The following is a 24,954-nucleotide window of genomic DNA, read 5'->3' on the forward strand; positions in this document are numbered from 1 at the left end:
CAGGAACCGGGGCTCGGCGGCGGCCGGAACCCATTAACCCCGCGTGAATCCGTGTTATCCGCCCATAGCTCCCCCGTTAATCCCCGTGAACCTCCAATTAACCCCCGTTAAAGCCCCGTTAACCTCCGTTAAACCCCCCGTTGCCCCCCGTTAACCGCCCCCCCTCCGCCGCTCTACCGGGCCCCGCGCCCGGCCCGGCGCCGTTCCCCCGCCCGTCCGCGAGGCGGCGCTGCGGCCGCGCCCCCGCCGCGCGCAGCATTTGCATGCCGACCAATGGCGGCGAGGGGCGGGGCTCTCCGGGATAGACGGACCAATGAGAGCGCGGGGCGGGGAGGGGCGGGGCGCTCCTGGCGCGGCGGGCCAATGGCGGCGCGGGGCGGGGCAGCGCGGGGCGGGGCCAGGTCCCGCCGCCCGCCCGCCGCCCGCCCGCCCGCGGGGAGAGCAGCGCCGCGGGCCCCGCGCGCACCGGCCCCGCCGAGCCCGACCCCGGGCGGCCGCGGCTGCTATGCGGCTTCGCGGCGCACGGCCTGCACCGGGTAAGGGGGGACGAGCCGCCGCACCGCTCCCGCCGATGGGATCGGCACCCAGAACGGGAGCTCCGCCGCGGCCGTAGCCGGGACCGGGAGTCGGGGGCTGGGCGGGACCGGGGCCGGGGAACGGAGCTCAAGACCGGCCGCCTCTCCGAGGTGGGCTGAGCCCTCCGCTGCCGGTGCTGGGCGGGAGCGCGGCGCCCCCCTCCCCCCGCGGCCGGTTACCGGCCGCCTCCCCCACGCGGGGCTGGGGTTCCTCCCCCGCGGTCGGTCCCGGCCTTGACTCTCCGTTCTCGCCGGGCGCTGCTGTCCGGGCCGGGCAGAGCCCCGTGGCCCCGCCCTGTGCCCCCCCCCAGCCCCGCGGTGTCCCGGGGTCCGGACGGCGGAGGGGCCAGGCCAGGCCGACCCAGGCTCGCCTCTCCGCGTCGGGGGCGGCCGTTTCCCCCCGTTCATTCGCGGGACCAGGGCCCATTGGGGCCCCGCCGCCTCCGTGCCCGGTCCTGCTGGGCGCCGCCGGTGCCACGTGCCGCCGGGAGCGGGGCCGGGCTCAGTTTTGGGGATGGGACTCCTGTTCTCCTGGGCTCCCCGGGGACGGCACCCACCGGGCACCCACCCTGTCCTTCTCCTCCTCTTCCTCACTCAGCCTCCGCGACACCCCCGGAGCCCTTCCCGGCAACGCCGTGAGCCCGCCCGGGGGGTGTCCGGCGGCGGCCAGCCCAGCCCCGGTGTCGGTGGCACAAAGGCCCTTCCGTCACACCCCCGCTGCCTATTTTTAGCCGCTGTCGCTGCCGAGCACCTGCCCCGGGGACGCGGGTGACGCCGCCGCCGCCTCGAATCCCTCGCGGGACCCCCCGGTCACCGCCCCACGGCGTGGAACGCACCGGCCCCCGTGGCCCCGGAGGGACAAAGGGGCACGGCTCAAGGTCACCGGGGTGCCACGGAGCCCCGGCTGTGGCCGCGCCACTCGGGTTTCCCTGTGGAGAAGCGGCAGCGTGGCTCCGCGGTGCTGGGGGAGGCGGCTCCGCGCCCGGTGCTGGCACCGTGTCACCCGGGGAGCCGGGAGCACGTGCCCGGCTCGGTCCGGCTCCGGTTCGCTGGTGGATGGAGCTGGGGACGGGGTTGAGGTGCGGTGCGCGGCCGGTGAGCGGCGGCTGCGGTGCGGGAGCGCCCGTGCCGCGATCTCCCCTCCGTGAGCGCTGGTTAGAGGGGAAACTGAGGCACGGCCACTGCTGGCCGGCTTGTGCCGCGCCTCTGCTGGCTCCCCATGGAGGCGGTGGCTGCCGAGCTTGCCGTGACGGTGGCGACGTGTCCGTGCATGGCGTGAGCCGGGCCGGGAGCGGATGCAGCCGCGGCGAGGCGTGGGGGAAGCGGCTCCCGCCCGCCCGCCCGGCCGCGGCCCCGCAGCCCACACTGGCAGCGGGTTCCTCTTTCCAGAATGCGCGGGATCGCAGCGTAGCTGCTGGTTGTTCTGGCCCCGCGGCCCCACGGTCTGGCCCCGTGAGGGTTCTGCCGTGGCAGCTGAAACGGGCAAAGACCGTAGCCGGTACAACCGCGGTGCTCCGGTGAGCTCCTTCCCTGCCGAGCTCCTTCCCTGCCGTCAGTCAGGCGAGGTCATGGCTGGGAGCTGCCGGTCACACCGGGGGCTGCCGGCCACACCAGGGCTTGAGAGCTCAGTGCTAGAAGGGACCCAAACCAGGGTGTTGGGGTTCTGCAGGCTCGAGCTGAAATCCCCCCGGTGTTTTCCAGTGGGGCAAAGCACAGATGAGCTGCTTGCAGGCTCGTGTTGCCTTGGAGGCCCCCCAGGGAAGGGGAGTAAGGGGGCTCTGGGGCTGGTTGGCTGAGCCTGTTTGCCAGGGTTTCAAAGCTCTGCCTGTCCATCCCCTGGGATCTGCCCCGGGGTGCTTTGGGGCCCCTCCAGTGTGCAGCGCAGCCCCCAGTGCTGCCCACGCCCCACCACGATGTGGGATCCCCAGCCAGGGATGTGCCTTGTCCCCTGTGGGGGACCCGGTGGATGTCCCTCCCCAGCAGGGCCTGTTGTTATCAGCGGGCGTGGGTCCGCCGGTATCCGCTGCCTGCAGGGCCGGGCAGGGCTATCGGGTCCGGCAGGCCCCTTCCCCCTCCAGCAGCAGGCCCGGCCGCCCTATCTCATTAGCTCGAGATTAATGAGGCTCCTGCGCTGTCTTTAACTCCTTCCTGCTCGCCAGCTCCTGCCCACAGCTCCGCTGACCCTCTGCTCTACTTGTCCCACAGGTTTGCGCCGACGCCTGCCGGACACTGACCCAGCTGAGGATTAGGGACACCGGCTGCGAGCAGGGGACCCTGAAAGTGCCAGCTCTGCGAGGGAAAGGGCGATGTGCCGTGCTCCAGCTGCTGCCTGCTGAGCCCGAGGACGAGTTTTGGAGCCTGCCTGGGACAAGCAGCACCCCAATCCCAACGGGCAGCGCCAAACCTGCAACGCACCGTAGCCCTTACGCCAAGGAGACATCGGACCAAGCCTGAGAGGGATCAAGGGGGCCACATCCTTCCTTCCTAACCCGGTGTCAACCCCGACGGCACTGCCCTCACCCCCCGGCAGCCCCCTCCAGGGCTGCCTGCCCGTGGCACTGCCCAGCTTTGGCCCCCAGCCCCGCTGGAGCGCGGCAGCCTGCCGGGCGCTGCCCCCCGGGCACTGCCCCCCGGGTGCATCGCCCCCCGGCCCCCCGGGGACCCCCCGCCCGCCGGCAGAGCCATGAAGCTGCAGGCGGTGATGGAGAACCTGCAGCGGCAGCAGCGCGCGCGGCTGCAGCAGGCGCTGCAGGAGCAGCAGCAGCAGCCGCCAGCACGCTGCACGTCCCCTCCAGCGCAGCCCTCGCAGCCCCCGGGGCAGCCCCGGGGCCGTGGGCAGGAGGCGGCAGCGCCCTCGGAGGAGGGAGCGGAGCCCGAGAGCGCGCACATGCAGCGGGCACAGATGGCCGCCCTGGCTGCCATGCGGGCGGCCGCCGCCGGCCTCAGCCACTCGCCCAGCCCGGGGCTGTCGGATGAGAGCCAGGCCTCCGAGGAGGAGGAAGAGGAGGAGCGCGGAGAGGAGGAGGAAGATGGCGGCGGGTACCAGCAGGAGATGGGCTCTGAAGAGGAGGAGGATCTGTGAGTGTGCTCAGGCGGCTCTCTCGTGGGTTTGGGGAAGGGGCAGGGAAGTGGCACAGCACTGGTGGGGCTGGGCAGGCTGCGGGGATCCTGTGGCTTGGGTTAGAGCTATTGGGGTATTTCAGAGCAGTGGTTTGGCTCTGTGGTGGTGATTCCTCATGCTGGGTTGGCACAACATCCCATCCCTGCCCAGCAGCCACGTGGGGCTGGGACAGAGGACCCCAGGCTGGTGTTAAATTATGCAGCACCCGTGCATCCTCTCAGGGCAGGGCCAGGCCAGGAGCCATCTGGCAGAGGAGAGATCCATGATGGAGCTGCTCCCAGGATGCTGGGGGGCTGGCTGTGCCCCACAGAGCTGCCCCCACCAATGGGCTGTGCTGGGTGGGTGGTCCCAACCCCACAGCTGGGATGAGCAGGAGAGAGGGATGAGCTTTAGGAACCAGTGTGGGACCAAACCTCTCCTCTCCTTCCCGCTCCAGAAAGGGCAAATGGGATGAAGATGACTTTGAAGAGGACCTGGGTGAGGAGGAAGAGGAAGAAGAGGAGGAGGAGGAAGAGGAAGACTACGAGGAAGAAGAAGACATGGGAGAGGAAGGGCTCAGCTCGACAGAGGCGGTGCGGGCGGGCGCGGGGTCCCTGCTGCTCCGCAAGCCCCCAGCGCCCCAGCACTACCGGGGGGAGCCCCCACGGCTGCCAGGGGGGCAGGAGCGGCTGCCCCCCGGCCTGGGCCACGCTCAGCCCCCGCCACCAGCCCCTGACCACGGCGACTGGACCTACGAGGAGCAGTTCAAGCAGGTATGTGCCCGCCGAGACGCGCTGTCCGTGCCGTCCCTGTCGCTGCTCCTGCTCACCCCTGTGTCCTCAGAGTGTGGGGAGGTGCCTCTGGCAGCGCCGCCTCCGGCTGTGTTCTCCTCGGATCCAGCTGCTGTTGTCATTAGGAATGCGTGGGATTTCTCCGGGGTTTTAGTGCTGGGCTCGGTCTCGCCCCTTCCCTGGTTGGGAGTGGGTTCTGTGTCTGGGTTGTTCTGGTACAGGCAGTGCAGTTGGGTTGGCTGCAGGGATCTGGGAGGATTCTTGCTGGAAGTTATGAAAAAATCACCCCAGATTTATAAATCTGATGGATCTCTTGGTTTTCCACTCTCCCTAAGCCATTTTCCATGGAGACCTGTCTGTCTCCCATCACTGTCACTACAGAGCTGATGCCTGGCAGGCCAACTCAAGGTCTGGTGGGGGGCAGAGGTGCACCCCTGCTGCTGCCAAAATGCCATGAAAAAGTGAAACCAGGGAGAAAGCACCTGGCTGTTCCCTTCCTTGCCTTCCCCAGGCAGCGAGGCCAGCACATTCCTCCTCTCCCAGCACCAGAGCTGGCTGCAGTCCACTCTCACTGACAGAAGAAAACTGCTGCAGCCAGGGCTCCCCAGGGGCTGCCCGGCACCTTTGATGTGTGTTTAAATGCATCAGAGTTTGGGGGAAGGGGCAGCACCAGCAGCAGCAGATGGGACCCAGATGGAGCAGCCAGGGCATGGTGGCCTTTCAGGAGGGATGCAACCACCTCTGCCCCTTCACTTTGAGGAGGCTGCCACATCCCAAATGGGGGAAGGGGCTGCTGGGATCTGCTGGCACACGTGGATGTGGGCAGGCTCAGAACAGGGCTGGCAGAGGGAACCAGTGGCCATCGTCCTGGTGCTGCCTGGCTGTGGGGATGGAGAGATGTTCTGTCCAGCTGCAGGGATGGAGGGATGCTCCTGCTTGGCTGTAGGGATGCTTCTGTCCAGCTGCAGGGATGCAGGGATGCTCCTGCCCAGCTGTAGGGATGGAGGGATGCTTCTATCCAGCTGTAGGGATGCAGGGATGCCCCTGTCCAGCTGTAAGGATAGAGGGATGCCCCTGTCCAGCTGCAGGGATGCAGGGATTCCCCTGTCCAGCTATGGGGATGCAGGGATGCTCCTGTCCAGCTGTGGGGATGCAGGGATGCTCCTGTCCAGCTGTGGGGATGCAGGGATGCTCCTGTCCTGCTCTGGGGATGCAGGGATGCTCCTGTCCAGCTGCAAGGATGGAGGGATGCTCCTGTCCAGCTGCAGGGATTCCCCTGTCCAGCTGTGGGGATGCAAGGATGCTCCTGCCCTGCGCATCCCTCGCGCCGCTGCACCCAGGCTACCTGCTCTTCTTGTGGTTTCCCTCTCTTGTGCTTCCTGCCGCCGGCGAGCGAGGGGCCAGGGCCGTGAACTCGTAGCTGTGAAAAAGCTTTTCAACACCACAACTCTGATCTTCCTGTTCGTCAGCGTGTCAGTGCCGTGGCCTCTGCCAGGTTCCCTATCACAGCCACAACACTTGGGAACACCAGCCGTGTTCCCAGTGCTTTTCTTGCCCCCCAAACCATGCTCCGTCTCCCTCCACGTCCCTTCCTGGGGTCCCTGGGAAGAGCCAGCTTGGTGTTGAATGTTGGAAGCAGCCGGAGGGGGTTGGAAATCCTCCGTGGGCGGAGAAGGAGCGGAGGCGATGCCGGGCCCGGAGAGGCTTTCCCCGGCACGTCAGCCCCGTGTGAGCGAGCGAGCGAGCGCGCTTGGATCGCGGCCCCTGGAGCGGGGCCAGGCACAGCCGGCGCTGGCCGGGAGCTCCTCCTGGCCGGGCTCCAGCGCGTGCCGTGCCGCCGGGCTCCGGCCCAGCAGCCCAGCTGGGAAGGAGCAGCAGGAATGTAAACAGCGAGGGAGGGCAGCGCGGGGCAGGGGATGCCGAACCCCATCCATCCTCGATGCTCCTCGCTGTGGTGGAGGCGCCTTAGGGGGAACCCCAGCAGCAGGGTCACCGTGTGGGGCAGGGGATGCTGTACCCCATCCATCCCCACTGATGGAGGCACCTTAGGGGAACCCCAGCAGCAGGGTCACCATGTGGGGCAGGGGATGCTGTACCCCATCCCTACTGTGGTGGAGGCGCCTTAGGGGGAACCCCAGCAGCAGGGTCACCGTGTGGGGCAGGGGATGCTGTACCCCATCCATCCCCACTGATGGAGGTGCCTTAGGGGGAACCCCAGCAGCAGGGTCCCCATGTGGGGCAGGGGATGCTGTACCCCATCCTCACTAGTGGAGACACTTTAGGGGGAACCCCAGCATCAGGGTCCCTATGTCTCAGGTTGCTGTTTGATAATTGCTGCCTCAAGATGTGCAGGATGTCTTTGTTTCGGCCTGTGCCTGAAGAACGAGTCTGGACTCTTCACTTTTCGGTCTTGAGGTTGTTTATTAATTCTTATCTATAAAATGTTACTTTCTGCTCAGCAGGGCAGCCACAGGCACTCTCCTTTTATACTACAAACTACTTTTATACTACAAACTACAACTACTGTTGTCCTTTTATACTACAAACTACATATAACATATTTACACTTAATTCCCAATACCTATCACCTATGTTAGACAGTGCACTTCTACTCTAAACCAATCCCAGAGTGCCAACATCACTGCAGAAAATGGAGAACAAGAAGAAGAAAAAAGGCTAGACACGCCCAAGTTCTTCCATCTTGTCCCCATAACCCCCATACCAAAAATCCTAAATCTACATTTTCACCCTGTGATAATTTTATTATTATACTATTTAAACTTCTGTGACTTTCAGATCCTCATACAGAGTTGGCAACTTGCTTCAGGGGTCAAAATCAAATTCCCAGGTGTTCTGGGCTGCATGCAAGGTTCTCTGAGCCCCTCGGTGGGGTCCTTGGCAACTCTGGACACCCGGAGGGATGTGCTGAGTTCTGATACCTGTGTGGTTGAGCCAGCAGGGATGTGGTGCTGTGAGTGGCTGTAGCAATGTTCTGCCTGCCTGCTCTGCGAGGGATGGGCTCTTTTGGGGTTGCTTTTTATTTTTTGTCAAGGAGCTCCTCAGTACCGGCCACCAACTTAACTCCCTGGCTGTCCAGCTCTCCCTGCAGGGAGTTCAGATCCAGTTTGGATTCAGCTCTGGTTGTGCTGGTGCTGCCGGCATCCTTGGCCCATGGGTCTCTGTGCTTGAGAAGCCCTCACCAGGCAATGCCACCATCGAAACCCCCATCCTTGTCTCCACACCCAAACCCTGTCAGCCAGGAGCTGCCCCCATCCTCCCTCCACCGCCAGGTTTTTATTGACCCATCTGGGACGGATTCCTGTGAACTGGTGCTCGGCTTGCAGCCGTGGGGGGCCGCAGGCAGGAGGAGGATGGGGCCCAGCTGAAGGGAGGAGGAAGGGGAGGGCGTGAGGAAGAGTTATGGAGGTGAGGGAGGTTAGGGAGCCGGCGCGTGGCACCTCCCCGTCCCCAGGGACGGCTACTGCTCAGGCAGAGGTCAGCCCGGCCTGACCCGGGCGCTGCAGAACAAAGGAGCCCCCAGCCACACGGGGAACTCGGGGGCACCGAGGCTCCTCGGGGTGGGTAGGGGGGAAAAAGGGGCATTTTTGGGTAGGAAGAGGCTCCCCGTGGGAAATGGCTAAAAATCCAGCAAGCAAAGGGCTAAAAGTGCTCGGAGTTCTGTGCCCCAGCGCTGTGGGGGCTCTGCTGCTGCTGCCCCCCCAAGATCCCTGCTCTGATCTTTCTGTTTCATTATTGCTGTTACTGCTCCCTGCTAATACTGAGAGTGGGAGGAGTGGGAGCCTCTCTGGTGGAGTGGCAGCCCCTGGAGCTGGAGTTTCCAGCCTCTCTACCTCTTTTAGGGTTTGCCATGCTGCTGGTGCTCCCTCAGGCGCGGGCACCCTGCATGCCAGTGCCCCATCCCACACTGCAGGAGCTTGAGGAATCCATCTCCCTGTGTTCATCTTCTCCTTGTGTTCATCTCCTCCCTGTGTTCGTTCTGGCTGCAGCAGCCGCCTCTCTCCCTCTGGGGTTCTCCATTTTGGGTGCTCCCTTTTGGGGTGTCCTGCAGTGGCTGCCTCAGGCTGATGTTTAACACCCCCATTTCTGCTTCAGGAAGGATTTAAGAAGTCGCCACAGTGCCAATGGGAGGCTGTGCCAGCTGAGGGGTTTTGGGGGGTGCTGGTGCTTTAGTGGGGCAAGAGGTTTCTTGTGTTGGGGACATCTGAGCGGTGCCGGTGGCACCCAGGCGCGAAAACCTCAGCCCTTATCTGGGCTGGTGCAGCTCACCCCGAGATAGAGCGTTTCAAAGTGCACTGCTGGGGGAAAAATAAACCGAAAGCAACTCGGCGACCTCGGCAGGGCTGCGGGGGTGGCTGAAACCGGACCCCCCCTCCGCCCAGACCAGCACATGGCTGCTGGAACTGGGATTTTCCAGAGAGTCTGGATCAGCAGACAGCCCTGTATCTCCTCCTCTGAATCCCCAGGAGCTCCTTAAGGTGTGGGGGATCCCCTCTGAACCCCTTTCTCTCGTGGATTATTCTCCTTTTCAAAGCCCAAAGCCAGCTGGGGGCGTGGGGCCTGAGCCAGGGGGCCCCGTGGCCTCTTAACGAGGGCGGGAGGGTCCATTTACTTTCTTTAAAATATTGATTAGAGCTTTATTGCATTAGGCAGCCGAGCGGATGAGCCGCCCCCAGGGAGGGCGAGGGGGCCCCAGTGCAGGGAAGGGGGACCCGAGTGTCATCACAGGGCCGGGGGGCCACTTCCCCCCACCCACCCACCCACCCTGAGGCAGTTTGGCTCCCAGATAAGGGGGGGAGTGCCCTGGGGCCCCCGGTTAGGGTGCTGCTGTGCCGGGGAGGCGATTGCAGTGCATGGCCAGGCCAGCAGCAGATAAGGCAGGCAAAGAGGGGATCTGAGCAGGACAGGAGTTGGGGGGCAGTGGGGGGAGTCAGCAGTGGACCCCTCCTTAGGATTGATGGGGGTAGGACAGTCGGGACGGACAGAGATGAGAGATCTCTGGGGTTTATTGCAAAGGGCCTGGGTGCAGGGCCCCGCTGGGAGCTGCCAGGCACAGCTCAGAGCAGGCCCAAGAGGAGAGAGAGGTAAAGAGAGAGAAGGCAGGAGCGTGGTAAAGAGATGAGAGAGTGAGGAAGGGTAAAGAGAGAGTAAAAAAGGACAAGGTTCCTGTTACAACACAATAAATCTTCTTCTGGTCGTGGAACTTGGGGTTTATTGCAAAGGGCCTGGGTGCAGGGCCCTGGTGGGAGCTGCAGCCACAGCTCAGAGCAGGCCTGAGAGAAGAGAGCGACAGAGAGTAAAAGCATAAAAGGGGTAAGAGACTAAAAAGCAAGAAGCAAGAGACAAGAGGTAAAAGTGTGAAGTTCCTGTTACAATACAATAAATCATCTTCTGTGTTGAATATTCTGATTCTCACTAACCAATGTAGTACAAGACACAAATCCTGTAGTGTTTCCATAGAACCTATAGGAATCACTACATTACCATACTGTGTTACATTTTAAACCTTAAAAACTCCTCTTTGGGCCCCTTCTGCCAAACTAGCAGGGTCTGCTTGGACCCTTGGACCTGTCTGCAAGCAGAGGGTCTTGTTCCATCAAAAGGAGATTACCTTCAGTCAGCCACACCGTTGTTTTCCCATTGTTCAGTAACTAAAGGATCTCAAAACTTGCTTTCATTTCAATCTCGCTTCTAATTTCTATATTCTCAAAATCTTTTGCCAGACAATCATATTTATAAGGCTTTCCTGTTTCATCTTCCCCAACACCCTCCCAAGATAAGGTCTGCTCACCCCACACTGAGCCCCTCTCACCCTGCAGCACTGCCCCAAGAGGTGCTCCCAGCCGGGGGATCCGGCACAGTAATTGGCTCATAGAGCTCAGGGAGCATTCCCGGGGCTGTAATCCCACCAGATCCCTGGCCAGAGGTCAGGGACTTCTCTCGGCGAGAGCGGCTTAGCCGCCGAGTGCCTCCCCCAGCCAGACGCCTGGGTGCTCACAGGTGCTGCTCCCGGCATCCCAGCACTGCTCAGGACGTTTCTCCAGGATGATTAATGAGCTTGAGGGACAGGGGGGACACATCCTTTCTGCTCAGCCAGTGCCTTCACCCCTCTAGACCGTGCCACCATCATCTCTTGTCTTGGGAGCTGGGCTGGCTCCCCGCTGCTTGTGTCCCCGCAAAGCTGCATTTCCCCCATGCTTTAACTCTCCCAGAGCTGGGGGGTGGTTAAGGCATGGGGGAAATGCATTTCCCCCACCCCTGGCCCTCCCAGAGCCTCCCCCAGCCAAATGCCTGGGTGCTCACAGGTGCTGCTCCCAGCATCCCAGCACTGTCAGGCCATCTCTCCAAACAAGACCCAGGATGATTAATGAGTTTGAGGGACAAGGGGACATCCTTTCTGCTCCAGGTGCTCACCCAGCTAGACCATACCCCCATCACCCCTTGTCCTGAGAGCTGGGCTGGTTCCCCACTGCTTGTGTCCCCCCAAAGCTGCATTTCCCCCATGCTTTAATCCCTGCAGAGCTGGGGGGGATTAAAGCATGGGGGAAATGCATTTCCCCCACCCCTGGCCCTCATTTCCCCCATCCTGGCCCTCCCAGAGCCCTGTTCCCTCCACGCCCCAGCCCCCCGGGCTGACTCAAGGGTTGCGGAGGTGGCGGCCGCCTCCCCTCTCGGCACAGCTGAACTAACAGGGTTTATTTAAAAGAGAGAGGAAAAAAAAAAAAAAAAAAGAAAAGAGCAGTGCAGGGAGCAGGGCCTTTGTCAGCAGAGCCCCCCGCCCCCACTGCAGCGTTGGGCAAGGGCAGGGTTGCTCCATCACCCTATTTCTGGCCCAAACCGCAGGAGAAATGGCAGCTGGTCGCAGGGCCCAGCCGGACATGCTGCAATCAGGGGGGCCAGGGCAGGGGGTGTTTGGGGCTGGGGGGCCCTGCTCAGAGCCCCTGGGGCAGCCAGACTGAGAGCTCAGGGTGCAGCTCCTGGCCCAGCTCCTGACCCGCTCCCTGACCCTTAATCTGCCCGTGCCTGGGTTCCACTCTGGGATAATCCACCCTGCACTGGGGCTGCTGCAGGACAGGGCTCACCCCTGAGGAGAGTCCCCTGCTCCCTGTGTGTCCCACAGGCTGGGCTGTGTCACTGCTGTGGCAGCAGTGGCTTCCCTGTCCCCCCACAGCAGCTGGCTCGGGGTCTTACCCTGGTTCAGGTGGCACTGGGAGCACCCAGGCAGGTACCAGCCCTAAACCCCTGCAGCAAATGGCTTCACCTCCTGCCTCTGTTTCCCCTGTGGAGCCTCCAACTTGGGCACCAGTGCCTGATTTTGGAGATTCCAGCGCCTGGGACATGCTGTCTCACACTGCCACCCGCTCAGGTGCCACAGTGGGATGGCGTCTGTCACTGTGGTGCCATCACAGTGCCCACCACCACCTCCTCCTCTCAGCGTGAGGAAACTGTGAGGTTTCAGCGCTGCTAGAGCAGCTCAGCAGTGATGGTTCCCGGGGCTGACAGCCCACAGCTGGCTCCTGTCAACCCCATCTGTGGCTGCTGGACCCCTTCCAGCTCCTCCAGCGGCTCTGCCGTGGCGTTCCCAGGCATTCTGTGCACCCTGGCCCTGCCCACGGGACCCCAGGGACCCCCTCGGTGGTGCTGACGGAGGGCAGAGGTGCAGGACCTCGCATTTCAGGAACAGATTTGCAATTAGCCAAATCCCAGCGGGCGGTGGAAGCCCCGGTGACTCATCTGCCGGGGCTTACCGCGATCCCCTTCTAAGACGATCATTTACATATGGTGGAATTTAAACCCCTGTCTTGGCTTCCAGGCCTCGCTGCTGCTGCTGCTGCCACCTCACCCGGGTCAGGTCCTCAATGAGGGTCTTGGCCCTCCAACCCTCAGGAGCTTCATCTTTGGAGTCACACAGGAGGGACAGCCCGAGCTGGGGGCTCACCAGGTGCCCCAAGAGTTTGACTTGGCTGCTCTGGCCACATTTCCCCAGCTTAGCATTGCATAGCTCATTCTCAGCTGCCTTCCCTGGTGGCAGGAGCCAGCCTGGTGTCTGTCCTTCCTCGGACGAGCTTTCTCAACAGCGCCTGACTCGGCTGGATTAATATTTGTACAAGGTCCGGTGTGATAGCAAGCATGTGTCAAGGGCATGCACCAGCACGCACACAGCAAGGGCCGGGAGAGCTGCCGGGCTGGCTCCCATCCAGCCAGCCAGCCCAGGGAACAGCCCCAGCGCCCCAGTTATCCCTGACCCCTCACCAGGCTGTGCCACACGTCCTCACTCAGACACGGAACCAGTTTTGATTCCAGCCAGAGCCTGGCTCGCTGCCGGCCGAGCAGCAAAGTGCCGCTGGAAACGCCGCGGCAGCAGGAATCGCTTCCTCCTCTGCGGCAAGGGAGCAAACAGCAGTGGCACAGGGAGCCAGTGTCAGCCCAGGGGGATCAGGGACACAGGTCCTGGGAGCACACAGCAGTGGCACAGGCGTTCTGAGAGCTGTGTCAGCCCTAGGGGATCACGGACATGGATCCCAGGATGCTGGGAGCAAACAGCAGCGGCACAACCATCCTGAGAGCTGGTGTCAGATCTGGTGTCTCATGGACACGGATCCTGGGGTGCTGGGAGCAAACAGTGGCATCACAGCTGTCCCAGGAGCTGGTGTCAGCCTGGCCCATGGCAGGGACACGGATCCCGGGATACTGGGAGCAAACAGCGGTGGCACACTGTCCCGAGAGCCAGTGTCAGCCAGGGGGGATCAGGGATACTGGGATGCTGGGAGCAAACAGCAGTGGCACAGCCATCCTGAAAGCCAGTGTCAGCCTGGCCCATGGCAGGGACACGAATCCTGGGATGCTGGGAGTGAATAGCAGCAGCACAGCCATCCCAGGAGCCGGTATCAGATCTGGTGTCTCATGGACACAGATCCTGGGATGCTGGGAGCAAACAGTGATGGCACAGCTGTCCCGAGAGCTGGTGTCAGCCAGGAGGGATCAGGGACAGGGATCCTGGGAGCAAACAGCAGCAGCACAGCCATCCCAGGAGCTGGTTTCAGCTCAGGAGGGATCAGGGGCAGGGATCCTGGGAGCAAACAGCAGCAGCACAGCCATCCCAGGAGCTGGTTTCAGCTCAGGAGGGATCAGGGGCAGGGATCCTGGGAGCAAACAGCAGCGGCACAGGCATCCCGGGAGCCGGTGTCAGCCCGGTGTCTCACAGACACAGATCTCGGGATCCCGGGAGCTGCCGGCTGGCTGGGCACAGCGGCACGGCCATGCTGGGGAGGGCGGCCGACAGCGCACGGACAATGGGGGGTCAGCGGGGTTAAACGGTGACTAATTCGCCCATTCAGCGTCCCCTGCGCCGCTCGGGGACACCCGCCGAGCCCTGACACCCGCCGTGCCGTGACACCGCCCGCCGTGTACCCCCAGGGTCACCCACATGGCTCCTGTGTGGCGAGGAGGTGGGCACTGGGTGGTCTCAGGGGACCCCCAGACTGCCTTGCCCATGGATCAGGATTGGCTTTGTCACCGATGGATGCTGTGCCCACCACCAGGTCCAGCCCGAGGAGGAGGCGCTGGTGCAAAGAGGCACCTGCGCTGGGGCCGTGTCCCCTGAAGAGGGGACAATGCTGGGAACCGGTGTGAACAATGGTGCCGACGGGAAGCTCCCGGGCCCCCTGCCCAGCTGCCCCCGCGGAAGCGGCCCCCCAGCCCAGCCCAGCCCAGCCCGGCCATGCTCCAGCAGCAGGAATCCCGCCGGGCCGGTCAGTGGAGTCACCGCCAGCTCTGGCCATGTGGGCGAGGCTCCAGCCAGCACATCCCCCACCAGCAAAGTGTTGGGACATTTTTGGGGAAGGGGCACACACACCTCCCTACCCCCAGCAGCCCCTTCCCACGGCGGGTTGTGCCCCGGGGGGCTCGCAGGGGATTAGGGATGGGGACAGCCAGGGGTGACCTGTACCTAAGCCGAGCGCTTTATCTGCGTAGGAATCTGCTCCGGGGCTGGACTGCTCCCTTTGCCCTTCACCGGGAGGGATTTACCCCAGCAAACCCTGCACCCTGTGCCTGGAGAGAGGAGCTGCTGCCTCGGGTACCCCCAGCCCTGACTCAGCCATTGCCTTACAGGAAATCACATCCCCAGCGCCTCCGAAACGCCCCGCGTCAATCCTTGGCTCTGGTTTTTACAAACGACTTTCTTATTCTGAATAAGTGCCCTCTCCGACCCCACTGCGGGTCCCGGCGTGCCAGAGGCCGGGGGCTGTGTAGGGGCTGGGAGTGGGACGGGAAACGCGCCATAAATGTGTTTATTCTTGGTTAAAGAACTCGTTAGTGTGAGCAGGCTCTTCCCCAGCCCAGCGTGGCCCCTCGCTGTCCGCGGGACAAAGGGATGCATCCCCGGGGGCTGCCAGAGGAAGGAAGGAAAGGAAGAAAAGGAGAGGAGTAACCCCTCAATCCTGTCACTGCTGCTCCTGCTACCTGCCGAGCTTTCCCCGCCACTGCCTGCGTTGTGTTTTTTCCTTAAATACAGGAATTTGGGGGAGTTTAACCCCTGGAAGGTGGAGGTTGCCACCAGCCCCCATCCCTGCTGCAGTGGCCCTTGGGTCTTGTCCCCAGTCCCGGCTCACGTCACGGTGTGCACGTCTCAAACCGGTTTTGGAGAGAAGGAGGAAAACCGAGAGTGTTGCCACTTCCTGGCAATGGAAAAGAAACTTGAAAATTAATCCCCGAGGCCTGAAAACCCGGAACCGAGCAAGGGGGGGGGAAGGGGAGGCGTTTTTATGTTTTTAACTTGGACGTGGGATGCAGGGACACGGACTCCTCCATGACATCTCATGGGGCAGACAAGGGAGTCCTGCCGAAGGGAGGATTTGCCTGGCACCAACATGAGCCTTGTGAAATGATGCTTCCCCTCCTGCTCGGGGGGTTGGGGAGGGTTCGGACCCCCCATCCCCGGCCCGAGCCGAGGGCTCTCCCGCATTCCTGGCATTGCCATGGGGCCGCCTCCTCCCGCCTGCCCTTTGAAAGCCAGCGGGGTTGGGATTTTCCTGTAATCTGGTTTGAAACATTAATCCGGTCATCCACACCAAACGCCGGGCCGGCATCCTGCCGGGGGTGCTGGGGCCGGGGTCAGGGCCACCCGCCCACCGCCTGCCTAATTCCTCCTCCACTTAATTATGGATCTGCTGGCAACGGCCATCTGGCTCCGTGTCCTCAGCCGGCCGGGGGCCGAGGGGCTGTGCTGCGGCCAGGTGGGATGGACACTGTGGCCAGAGCCACCCCATGCTGCTGGCATCGAGCATTCACCCTGGAGTGGTCAGCACTGGGTGCGTGGAGTCACATCTCCCAGCCCAGGGGACTCTCAGGGTTGTGGGGAGCATCTCCTGCTCCCCCCAAGCCAGGCTGGGATGGCTGTACCACAGTGTCCCCTGCCACCACACCCTGCCGTGGGGACCCCACGGTAAGAGGATATTCCTGGGGCAGCTGCGTTCTGGATTAAGTCGTTTCCAGCTCCCTAATTACGAAACATAAATGTATTGACTCAGCGGCAGCGGGCGGCCTTGCCTGCACGCCGGTACCTTTGCACCGAGCACCGCGACGCCGCGTGCTCCTGCGAGGAGCTGGCCTTGAGCTGGGCACAAACCAGGGCTGAGAGCAGGAAGCAGGGCACGGGCACGGGGCAGGGAGCAGCACCAAGCAGGCACACAAGACTCAGCACCTGCTGATTTCGGTGCAGCAGCGCCGGCCCGTGCCAAGCTCAGCTGCGCTGGGTTTCGCATGCTGCCAAAAGCAGAACGTTTCTGTTCCCCAATTTGCATTCCGAGCCCCGCTGTCCCAGCTGTCCTGCGCTGCCGTTGGGGCTCTCGGGGCTGCTGTGCCGTTGGCTGCGGATGGCGTCAATGCAAGGAAATCCTGCGAGGGGCAGCTGGGAGTCACTTGTCTCTGTGTGTCCCCTTCCGTGTCCTGCCTGTGCTGGGGGTCGAGGGGGAACAGGGCTGGTAAGGGAGGACAGGGGCAGCCTGGCAAACGCACCCTGTCACACACCACAGTGCACACCAGGGCTTGGCAAACGCGCCCTGTCACACACCACAGTGCACACCAGGGCTTGGCAAACGCGCCCTGTCACACACCACAGTGCACACCAGGGCTTGGCAAACGCACCCTGTCACACACCACAGTGCACACCAGGCACGTCCCAGCCATGGCTGGGCATGTCCTCGCCCCACAGTGCTGCCAGATGAGCACCTTGGGCAGGTGCCCGTCACTGGCAGTTGGTTCTGTTGGCAGTGACAGAGGTAAACCAGGGTTTGGGGGGTCCCAAGGGGAGCCTGTTTCTCTGCTTGGCACCGTAACCGTCAGCAGCAGCTTGTGCAACATCCTCTGCCCGGCAGCCGTGGCGGGTGTGCCGGCAGGGCAAGAACAGGGATCCCTCTACCCACCATCCCTGGGCACCCCCATGGCTTTATCACAGTTGGGCAGGGGGGTGAGTGGCTGCAATCAGCTGAGTTTGGCGTGGGACCACCGGGGCTCGCACTCGGGGCAGCCGCCTGCCGCAGCCACTAATCCCCCTGTCCTGGCCGGCCACGCTCTCCTCAGCTGACGGTTAATTTTCTTTCATCCTCTTAAACGCGTCCATTCCCCTCGGGACTGAGTCCAGGAGGGGGGTGGATCATGACCCCGAGGGTCTTGGATGAACCAGAGTGTTCGGTGCTTCCCCAGGATGGGATCGGGCGCTGGGGAAGCCCTTTCCTTTCTCTGTGTGTGGCTCTTGGAGCTGCTCAAGGAAACGGGGGAGGCTGGATTGGCACCAGCCCAACATCCCTCAGCTGGCACAAGCAGCTCAGCCCCAAAAATCACAGCACTGCTGCTGTGCCATGGCTCATTCCCACCACAACACTCCCACACCAGACCCCTTGCTTGGAGGGTCTTTGAGGGGGTTTTGGGGGTCTCTGCCGGTGGTGCTGGTGGCTCCTGCCCTTGCCCTGGGGCTGTGCAAGGGTCTGGTCGAGCCTGCCGAGTTTCCCAGGGGAACTGGGGGGGTTTATGGCCCCGCTTATCATGCGGCCCCATTGATCCCTTTGATCGGCGCCGGCGGGCGAGTCCGGCCCTGCAGGATCCGGATCCTCCCCGCGGGGCTGCAGGAGGAGGGGGCTCAAGGCAGGACCATGCCCACCCATCCACCTGCCCATGCTCCTGATGCCATGGAGGGAGTGGGCACACGGGTGACCTGCAGTGCGTGCCTGGCTTATTTTGGGGGGGTATTTATTTATTTATAGCCCCCTCCCGGCCCCCCTGGCAGTTGCTCAGAGCTGTCATGGAGAAAAGCAGAGCTGTGGTGGTGTCTGGGCAACGCCTGCCCCCACAGCCGTTGCTCCAGCACCCTGCCCGGGTTTGGGAGGGTTGGGAGGGGGGATTATCCACCAGCCTGCAGGCAGGAACAGCGCTGGGCTTGGGGAGAGGCTGCCTGGCGTGGTGTGGTGTGTGCCTGCGGCGTGCCGGGCGCTCCAACCGGCCGGTGCTGAGCCATAAAAGCCATAAATCAGGGCAGGAATGTGCCGGGGTGGGGGGTCCCACATGGAGATGCCCCAAGCAGAGCCGGTGATGGAGGTGGTGCAGCAGCGTGTCAGAGCCTGGCCCAGCTCTGCCTTCCCCCAGTGCAGGACGTGTCCCTGCAGGGTGGTGGCACACACAGGTTCATGGTGAGGCACACTGGCTCCTCCTGGCCATGGCTCTCTCTCTGTGGCACCCCAAGCGTGGAGGGACCACGCTGAAGAGTTGCTGTGCTGTGCAGGCTGTGGAGGTTAAAAATAACAGGGGTCAGCGTTCCTGGGAGGAGCTGGGGCTGAGCACGGTGTTGGCAGCCTGGGAGCCACTCCAGCCGTGATCCCGGAGCTGAGCTACAACCAGGGCTGGCAAGGTCAGCCCAAGCTGCAGGAACCCCCTGGACCTCTGCAGGAACCCCCTGGACCTCTACAGGGACCCTCAAACCATTTGGTGTCCTTTGAGGCTGCTGCAGAGGAAGCCAAGGGGTCTCAGGTTGGGGGGACACATGGGTTAAGGGGGTTTCTGAGCATCTCTCTCTTCTTTATGCAGCTCTACGAGCTGGATGGCGACCCCAGGAGGAAGGAGTTCCTGGATGACCTCTTCAGCTTCATGCAGAAGCGTGGTGAGTACCCAGCTGCACACCCACGCTGTGCCCCCCTGCCCACTCTGTGCCCACCCTGCTCCTCCACACCCACCTTGCACCCCCCACGTCCCCCCCCCCAAGGCCAGGGGCTCATTTCCTTGCCCCTCATTAGTGCCCTGAGGTCACGGCTCCGGCTGAGCTGCTGGTTAATCTTTAACCCCTCCAGCACAGCGGGGTCAAACCTGCTGGGCTGGATCCAGAGCCTGCAGCCCCTCCTTGTCCCCCTCCCTTCACACCCAGACCTGCAGCCCCTGGCTGTGTGCCCCCTCTGCCCATTGCCTGCGTTATTGCAGCCCCTCTCTGTGCCCGGGGAGAGGCCATGGCTAGGGGGCCGGGGTGGGAAGGGCTGAATCCTGCTCGAGGGTCTGGTTCCTGCGTGGAAAACAGCGCTGGAAGTGCTGACACAGGGCTGGCTCTGGCCCTTTGTCAGACAGCGCTGGGAAGGCACGTGTGCCTGTGCAGGGGGGCTGCGGCTGCTGGCTGGGGCCCCCTGGCTCTGTCCCATCCCCTGGCTGTGTCCCCTGGGGTCCCCCAATCTCCATCCCCTGGAATCACCACACCTGTATCCATTGGGGTCCCCCACTGCAGGGCTGGGAGGGTGGGGACCCCAATAAGGGATGCCAGCCCCCTCCTCAAGCTGGAGGGATGAGCCCCTCCAGCTCATAGGAGACCCTCAGAGCCAGATTGTGCCACCCCCCCGTTATAAATAACTTGTGTTGCTGGGTACTGGCTCAGCCCGAGGAACCGGCTCAGCCACGGCAGCGGGGCTGTGGCTGCAAACTGCGAGTTTCTGTTTCCTTTGTTTTCGGGGCTAATCTCAGGGGAGGGCCTGGGGGGGAAAAGAAGGGGACAGTGGAAGGGGAGGGAGCAGCATGAGCCCCCCCAGCCCCTCCACTGCCCCGTGGGGGTCTCAGCAGCTGCGCCCCCACTCTGGGTAAGAAAGCAGCACCCCAGAGCAGCTCTCTCCTCCCGCCGCTCCCCAGGGACCCCCGTGAACAGGATCCCCATCATGGCCAAGCAGGTGCTGGACCTGTACATGCTGTACACGCTGGTGACCGAGAAGGGGGGGCTGGTGGAGGTCATCAACAAGAAGCTGTGGAGGGAGATCACCAAGGGGCTGAGCCTGCCCACCTCCATCACCAGCGCGGCCTTCACCCTGCGCACCCAGTGAGAGGGGGCTCGGAGGGGAGTGGGGAGAGTCCTTGGGGGTCCCCCTGCCCTGTGCAGGGGATGGAGGCTCTCAGCACAGCCCTGTGTGTGAGCAGTGGGGATGGAGCAATGGGGGTGGCACATGGGGAGTCCTTGGGGGTCCCTCTTGCTCAGCACAGCCCTGTGTGTGAGCGGTAGGGAAAGAACAATGGGGTTGGCACACAGGGAGGGGTGCCCAGCCACTGTGTCACCCTCACCATCCCTCCCGTGTCCCGTCTGGCCGCAGGTACATGAAGTACCTGTACCCCTACGAGTGTGAGAAGCGTGGGCTGAGCAACCCCAACGAGCTGCAGGCGGCCATCGACAGCAACCGGCGGGAGGGCCGGCGGCAGGGCTTCGGGGGCTCCCTCTTTGCCTACTCACCCGGTGGCACCCACGGCCTGCTCTCCTCGCCCAAGCTGCCAGTGCCAGCGCTGGGGCTGGCGTCTGCCACCAACGGCGGCGCCATCACGCCTGGCCAGAAGATCAAGAAAGGTAATGGTTGTTCTGGGGTGTGCCTGCTCCAGGGTGTGATTGCAAGCTGAGCCCCCTGCTAAGCCCTGGAGATGTAATAATAACGGGGAGAGCTGGGGGAAGCGGGCAGGGGGGTGATGCTGCTCTCCCCTCCTTGGGCTCCAGGGCTCAGCCTGAGGGCCCGGATTCCAATCACCCATCTCTGAGTTTTGGAGGCACAGCAGGGCACCAAACTGTTGACACCCTGGGGACCCTGATTCCAATCACCCATCTCTGACCTTTGGGTACCAAACTGTTAACACCCTGGGGACCCTGATTCCAATCACCCATCTCTGACCTTAGGGCACCAAACTGTTGACACCCTGATTCCAATCACCCATCTCTGACCTTTGGGCACCAAACTGTTGACACCCTGGGGACCCTGATTCCAACCACCCATCTCTGACCGTTGGGCACCAAGCTGTTAACACCCTGGGGACCCTGATTCCAACCACCCATCTCTGACCTTTTGGAGGGACAGCAGGCCACCAAACTGCTGACACCCCGGGGTGGTGGCACCGCCTGTGCCCCCACCCCTGACACCCGCTCCCCCGGCAGAGGAGGACTCTCCCATCCCCATCTCCATGCCCAGCCGGCTCCCGGTGTCCCTGGCCGGGCACCCGGTGGTGGCGGCGCAGGCGGCCGCGGTGCAGGTGGCAGCGGCCGCCCAGGCCGCGGCGCTGGAGCAGCTGCGGGAGAAGCTGGAGTCGGGGGAGCCGCCGGAGAAGAAGCTGGCGCTGGTGACGGACGAGCAGCAGCGGCTGATGCAGCGGGCGCTGCAGCAGAACCTCCTGGCCATGACAGCCCAGCTGCCCATGAGCATCCGCATCAACAGCCAGGGCACCCGCTCGCCAGGTCAGTGCCGGCCCCGGCCCCGCGTGCCCGCGCGGCTCCCGGCCCCGGCGGGCTCGGTAACGCGGCTCTCCCCGGCAGAGAACCGCCCGGACGCCGCCGCCGCCAGCAGCAACGGCACCAACAGCATCAGCATGTCCGTGGAGATCAACGGCATCGTGTACACAGGTGAGGGGCTGCCCTGTGCCGCGTGCCTGCTGCCCTCCACCCATCTCACAGCACCTGTGCCTCAGCTCTGCTCTCTCCTCTCTCCCCCAGGTGTGCTGTTCGCCCAGACGCCCGGCCCTTCCTCCTCCTCTTCCTCCTCCTCCTCCTCTGCCTACAGCAAAGGCAACGGCGGCAGCAGCAGCCGGAGCAGCGGCGGCAGCGGGGTGGGGAGCGGCGGTGGGAGCGTGCCCCCCGCCCCGGCCGGCCTGGCCGTGCCCCCCAGCTCTACCTCCAACAGCGCTTCTTCGCCTTAACGCCCCCAGCCTCGGGCACCGGCGCCCGCGGGGGGACGGCGCCACACCGGGGCTCGCCGGGGTCTTCTGGGGTCTCGCCGGGGTCTCACACGAGGTCTTGCCAGGGTCTCACCAGGATCTTGCTCAAGGTCCTGCCAGGGTCTCACTGGGGTCTCACCAGGATTTCACCAGGATCTCACCAGGGTTTCATTGAGATCTCACCTGGGTCTCACTGGGATCTCACCAAGGGTCTCACCCAAGACCTGGGTGAGACTGGGGCCTCACCGGGGTCTCACCAAGGGTCTCACTCAAGGTCTTGCCAGGGTCTCTCTGGGGTTTTGCTCGAGGTCCTGCCAGGGTCTTACTGGGATCTCACCAAGGGTCTGGCCCGAGGTCTTGTCAGGGTCTCAACAGGATTTCACCTGGATCTCACCAGGGTTTCATTGAGATCTCACCTGGATCTCACCAGGGTTTCATTGAGATCTCACCTGGGGTCTCACCAAGGGTCTCACCCGAGACCTGGGTGAGACTGGGGTCTCACTGGGATCTCACCAGGGTTTCATTGAGATCTCATTTGGGTCTCCCTGGGGTTTCATTGAGATCTTGTCTGGGTCTCACTGGGGTCTCACCAAGGGTCTCACTCGAGGTCTTGCCAGGGTCTCTCTGGGGTCTCAGCAGGATTTCACTGGGGTCTCACCAGGGTTTCATTGAGATCTCTCCTGGGTCCCACCAGGGTTTCATTGAGATCTCTCCTGGGTCCCACCAGGATCTCACCAAGGGTCTCCCCCAGGTCTTGCCAGGGTTTCTCCTGGATCTTCTCAGTCTCTCAATGGGCCCTGCCCTTGTTCTCGTGTTGTTGGATTTTCCTTTTCCAGGCAGAAAAGCTTTAGCCCGGGGGGTTTTGCTGGAGCCACCGCCGGCCGTCCGGCTGCGCCGCTCCGGGACCGTTTACCTCACTCACATCACACTTTGCACTGTACATTTATTATTATTATTATTATAATTATTGTTATTTTTTAACTCGTGTTACCTCCAGACAGACGCACGGACGCCTGCCGACGCGAGCTCTAGCGAAACCCCCCCGGAATTCTAAAGGAAAAAACAAAACAAAACCAAAAATCCTAAAAAAAAAAAAAAAAAATTGGAAATAGGGAGATATTTTATTCATTTCCATCCTTTTCCCTCCTTTGTTTTGGGAACTCCACTCTCTGCAGGATTTTAAGAGGTTGTTTTCGATTGTTTTGTTGTAAATAGCTTCTATTTTATTCTCTAAAAAAAAAAGAAAAAAAAAAAGAATCAATCTTTTAACATGCAAATGATATATATTAGTCTTCATCAGGGAAAATGGGAGCTTGGAAAAAAGTTGGAATCTCCTTTCTCCTCTCCTTATCGGTGGTTGGGTCCAGCTCTGCTCCTTCCCCCACCGCCAAATCCTAATTTTTATTCCTCCCCTTGCATAAAACTACTGTTTAAAGCCACTTTGGGCTTATTTCCTCCAAAACCAAGCAGGATCCAGAGGATGGGGATGCTCGGAGCTGCAGGACGCTCTGGAGCACACACAACCCAAAGCATTTATTTTAAACCCCACAATCTCAGTTTCTTTTAAATATTTCCCTCCTCCCCCTCCCACACAAAAAATAAGAAAAATGATTCACCCACATCTGCGTGAGACACAATCCAAGCCGATACCGAAACCCCCTCGCCCCCCTCGGTATCTCCGTTCTCAGGTTCCCACCTGGAGCACAGGGTTTTTCCCCCCTTCCCCAGGTGCCCCCCAACCCCAACCTTTTTTATTTTTAATTTCACTCGGGGAAGTGGCGATCTCAGGGGATTTGGGTTTTTTTTTTTTTTCCAGCTGGTTTATTGTTGTTTTGGGGTTTTTTTTTTTCCATGCTGGAATCCCCTTGGTGGCTCTTTTTGGGGTGGGGGTCTTGGTGGCTTCGTGGACCCTTTTTTGGGGGGGCCTGGGAGGGTCCGTCCAGCTCCTGCTGCTGTTGGGGGTCCAGCCCAGCTCCCCATAAGGAGAAATTCCAAGGGGGAATTTTCATGCCCAGGGCAGGCTTAGATTTTCTTTGTGATTTTTTTTTTTTTTTTTTGGCATTGTACAGTCACTGTTTTGGGTTGTTTTGGGTTTTTTATTTTTATTTTCCCTCCCCCCTCCTTTCTCTGCCCCTCCCTTTATTTTTGTTTTTGAGAGCGGGTGACTTTCCACTTTATTTTTCTTTTTTTGCATATCGATTTAAAAATAATAAAAAAGAGCCTAAATCAGTTTTTTTTTGGGGGGGGGGGGGTTGGAAAGAAAATTAAACTAAAGGAGCAGCCCCAGCTGCAGCTGCCCCCTTCCCCCCCCAGCGTTGCATATCTTAACTCAGGTAAAAAAGGAAAATGAGAAAAGAAAAAAAAACCACAAAAGACAAAAAAAAAGAAAAAAAAGGAATAAAAAAATAAACCACATTCTACCTCTGAGCGCGGCGGCCTCGGGCGCACCCGGGGCCCCGGTGAAAGATTTCAGTTTTTGCAAAACATTCAGGTATTGAGACTTTTTTGATTATTATTAAAAAAAAAAATTTAAAAAATTTAAAAAAAAAGAGAAAATAAACTTAAAAAACACTGAAAGTTTACATTTTATAATAACATTATTATACAGATTGTATTTAAACGTCAGAATATTTAAGACAATTGTAACCCTGTAAAGTGAAGAAATATTAAAAAAAAAAAAAAAATTGTGTTGTTTGGGGTTTCTTGCCTTAGAGGTGCCCATAGGATTTCCTTATGGATTTGGGGTATCCCTGTGGGATTGTGGGGTATCAATGGATTTATGGGGTGATGACAGGATTATGAGATGTGTGCATGGGTTCCCCATAGGGCTGTGGGGTGCTTGTAGGATTGTGGGGCATCCATAGGGTTGGGAGGTATCCGGGGCATCCTTAGTTTTGTGGGGTGCTCATGGGGTTTGCATGAAGCTGTGGGGTGCCTATAGGATTGTGGGGTGTCCATGGGGTCCCTATGGGGCTGTGAGAGTCCATATGGTTATGGGGTCTCCATAGGGTCTCCATAGGTCTCTGGGACGTCTGTAGGGTCCATATAAGGCTGTGGGGGGTCCATAGGGTTATGGGGTCTCCACAGGGTGCCCATAAGCTTGTGGGGTGTCCATCGGGTCCACATAGGGCTGTGGGAGGTCTATAGGGTTATGGGGTCTTCATAGGGTCCCTATAAGCTGTGGGGTGTCCGTGGGGCTCCTATGGGGCTGTGGAGGTCCATAGGGCTGTGGGGTGTCCATGAGGTCGCTGTGGGGCTGTGGAGG

The 24,954-nt window shown here is 61.3% G+C and overlaps 1 protein-coding gene across 2 annotated transcripts; it reads left to right on the forward strand.

Moving 5' to 3' along the window:
• The first annotated feature begins 416 nt into the window (after positions 1–416).
• On the forward strand, positions 417–24,349 carry ARID3A (AT-rich interaction domain 3A). 2 transcript variants are annotated; one of them, XM_064734477.1, is made up of 9 exons: positions 417–536; positions 2,781–3,653; positions 4,133–4,448; positions 18,564–18,636; positions 19,641–19,824; positions 20,093–20,340; positions 20,917–21,213; positions 21,292–21,378; positions 21,469–24,349. In XM_064734477.1, the coding sequence occupies exons 2-9, from the start codon at positions 3,259–3,261 to the stop codon at positions 21,669–21,671; spliced, it is 1,803 nt and encodes a 600-aa protein (XP_064590547.1). In that variant the 5' UTR covers positions 417–536; positions 2,781–3,258; the 3' UTR covers positions 21,672–24,349. The 2 variants fall into 2 exon arrangements, with proteins under 2 accessions (XP_064590547.1, XP_064590546.1); XM_064734476.1 differs by having other exon boundaries at positions 20,917–21,378.
• The last annotated feature ends 605 nt before the right edge of the window (positions 24,350–24,954 follow it).

This window comes from Zonotrichia leucophrys, chromosome 28, assembly GCF_028769735.1.
Source record: "Zonotrichia leucophrys gambelii isolate GWCS_2022_RI chromosome 28, RI_Zleu_2.0, whole genome shotgun sequence".
Taxonomy (NCBI): Eukaryota; Metazoa; Chordata; class Aves; order Passeriformes; family Passerellidae; genus Zonotrichia; species Zonotrichia leucophrys.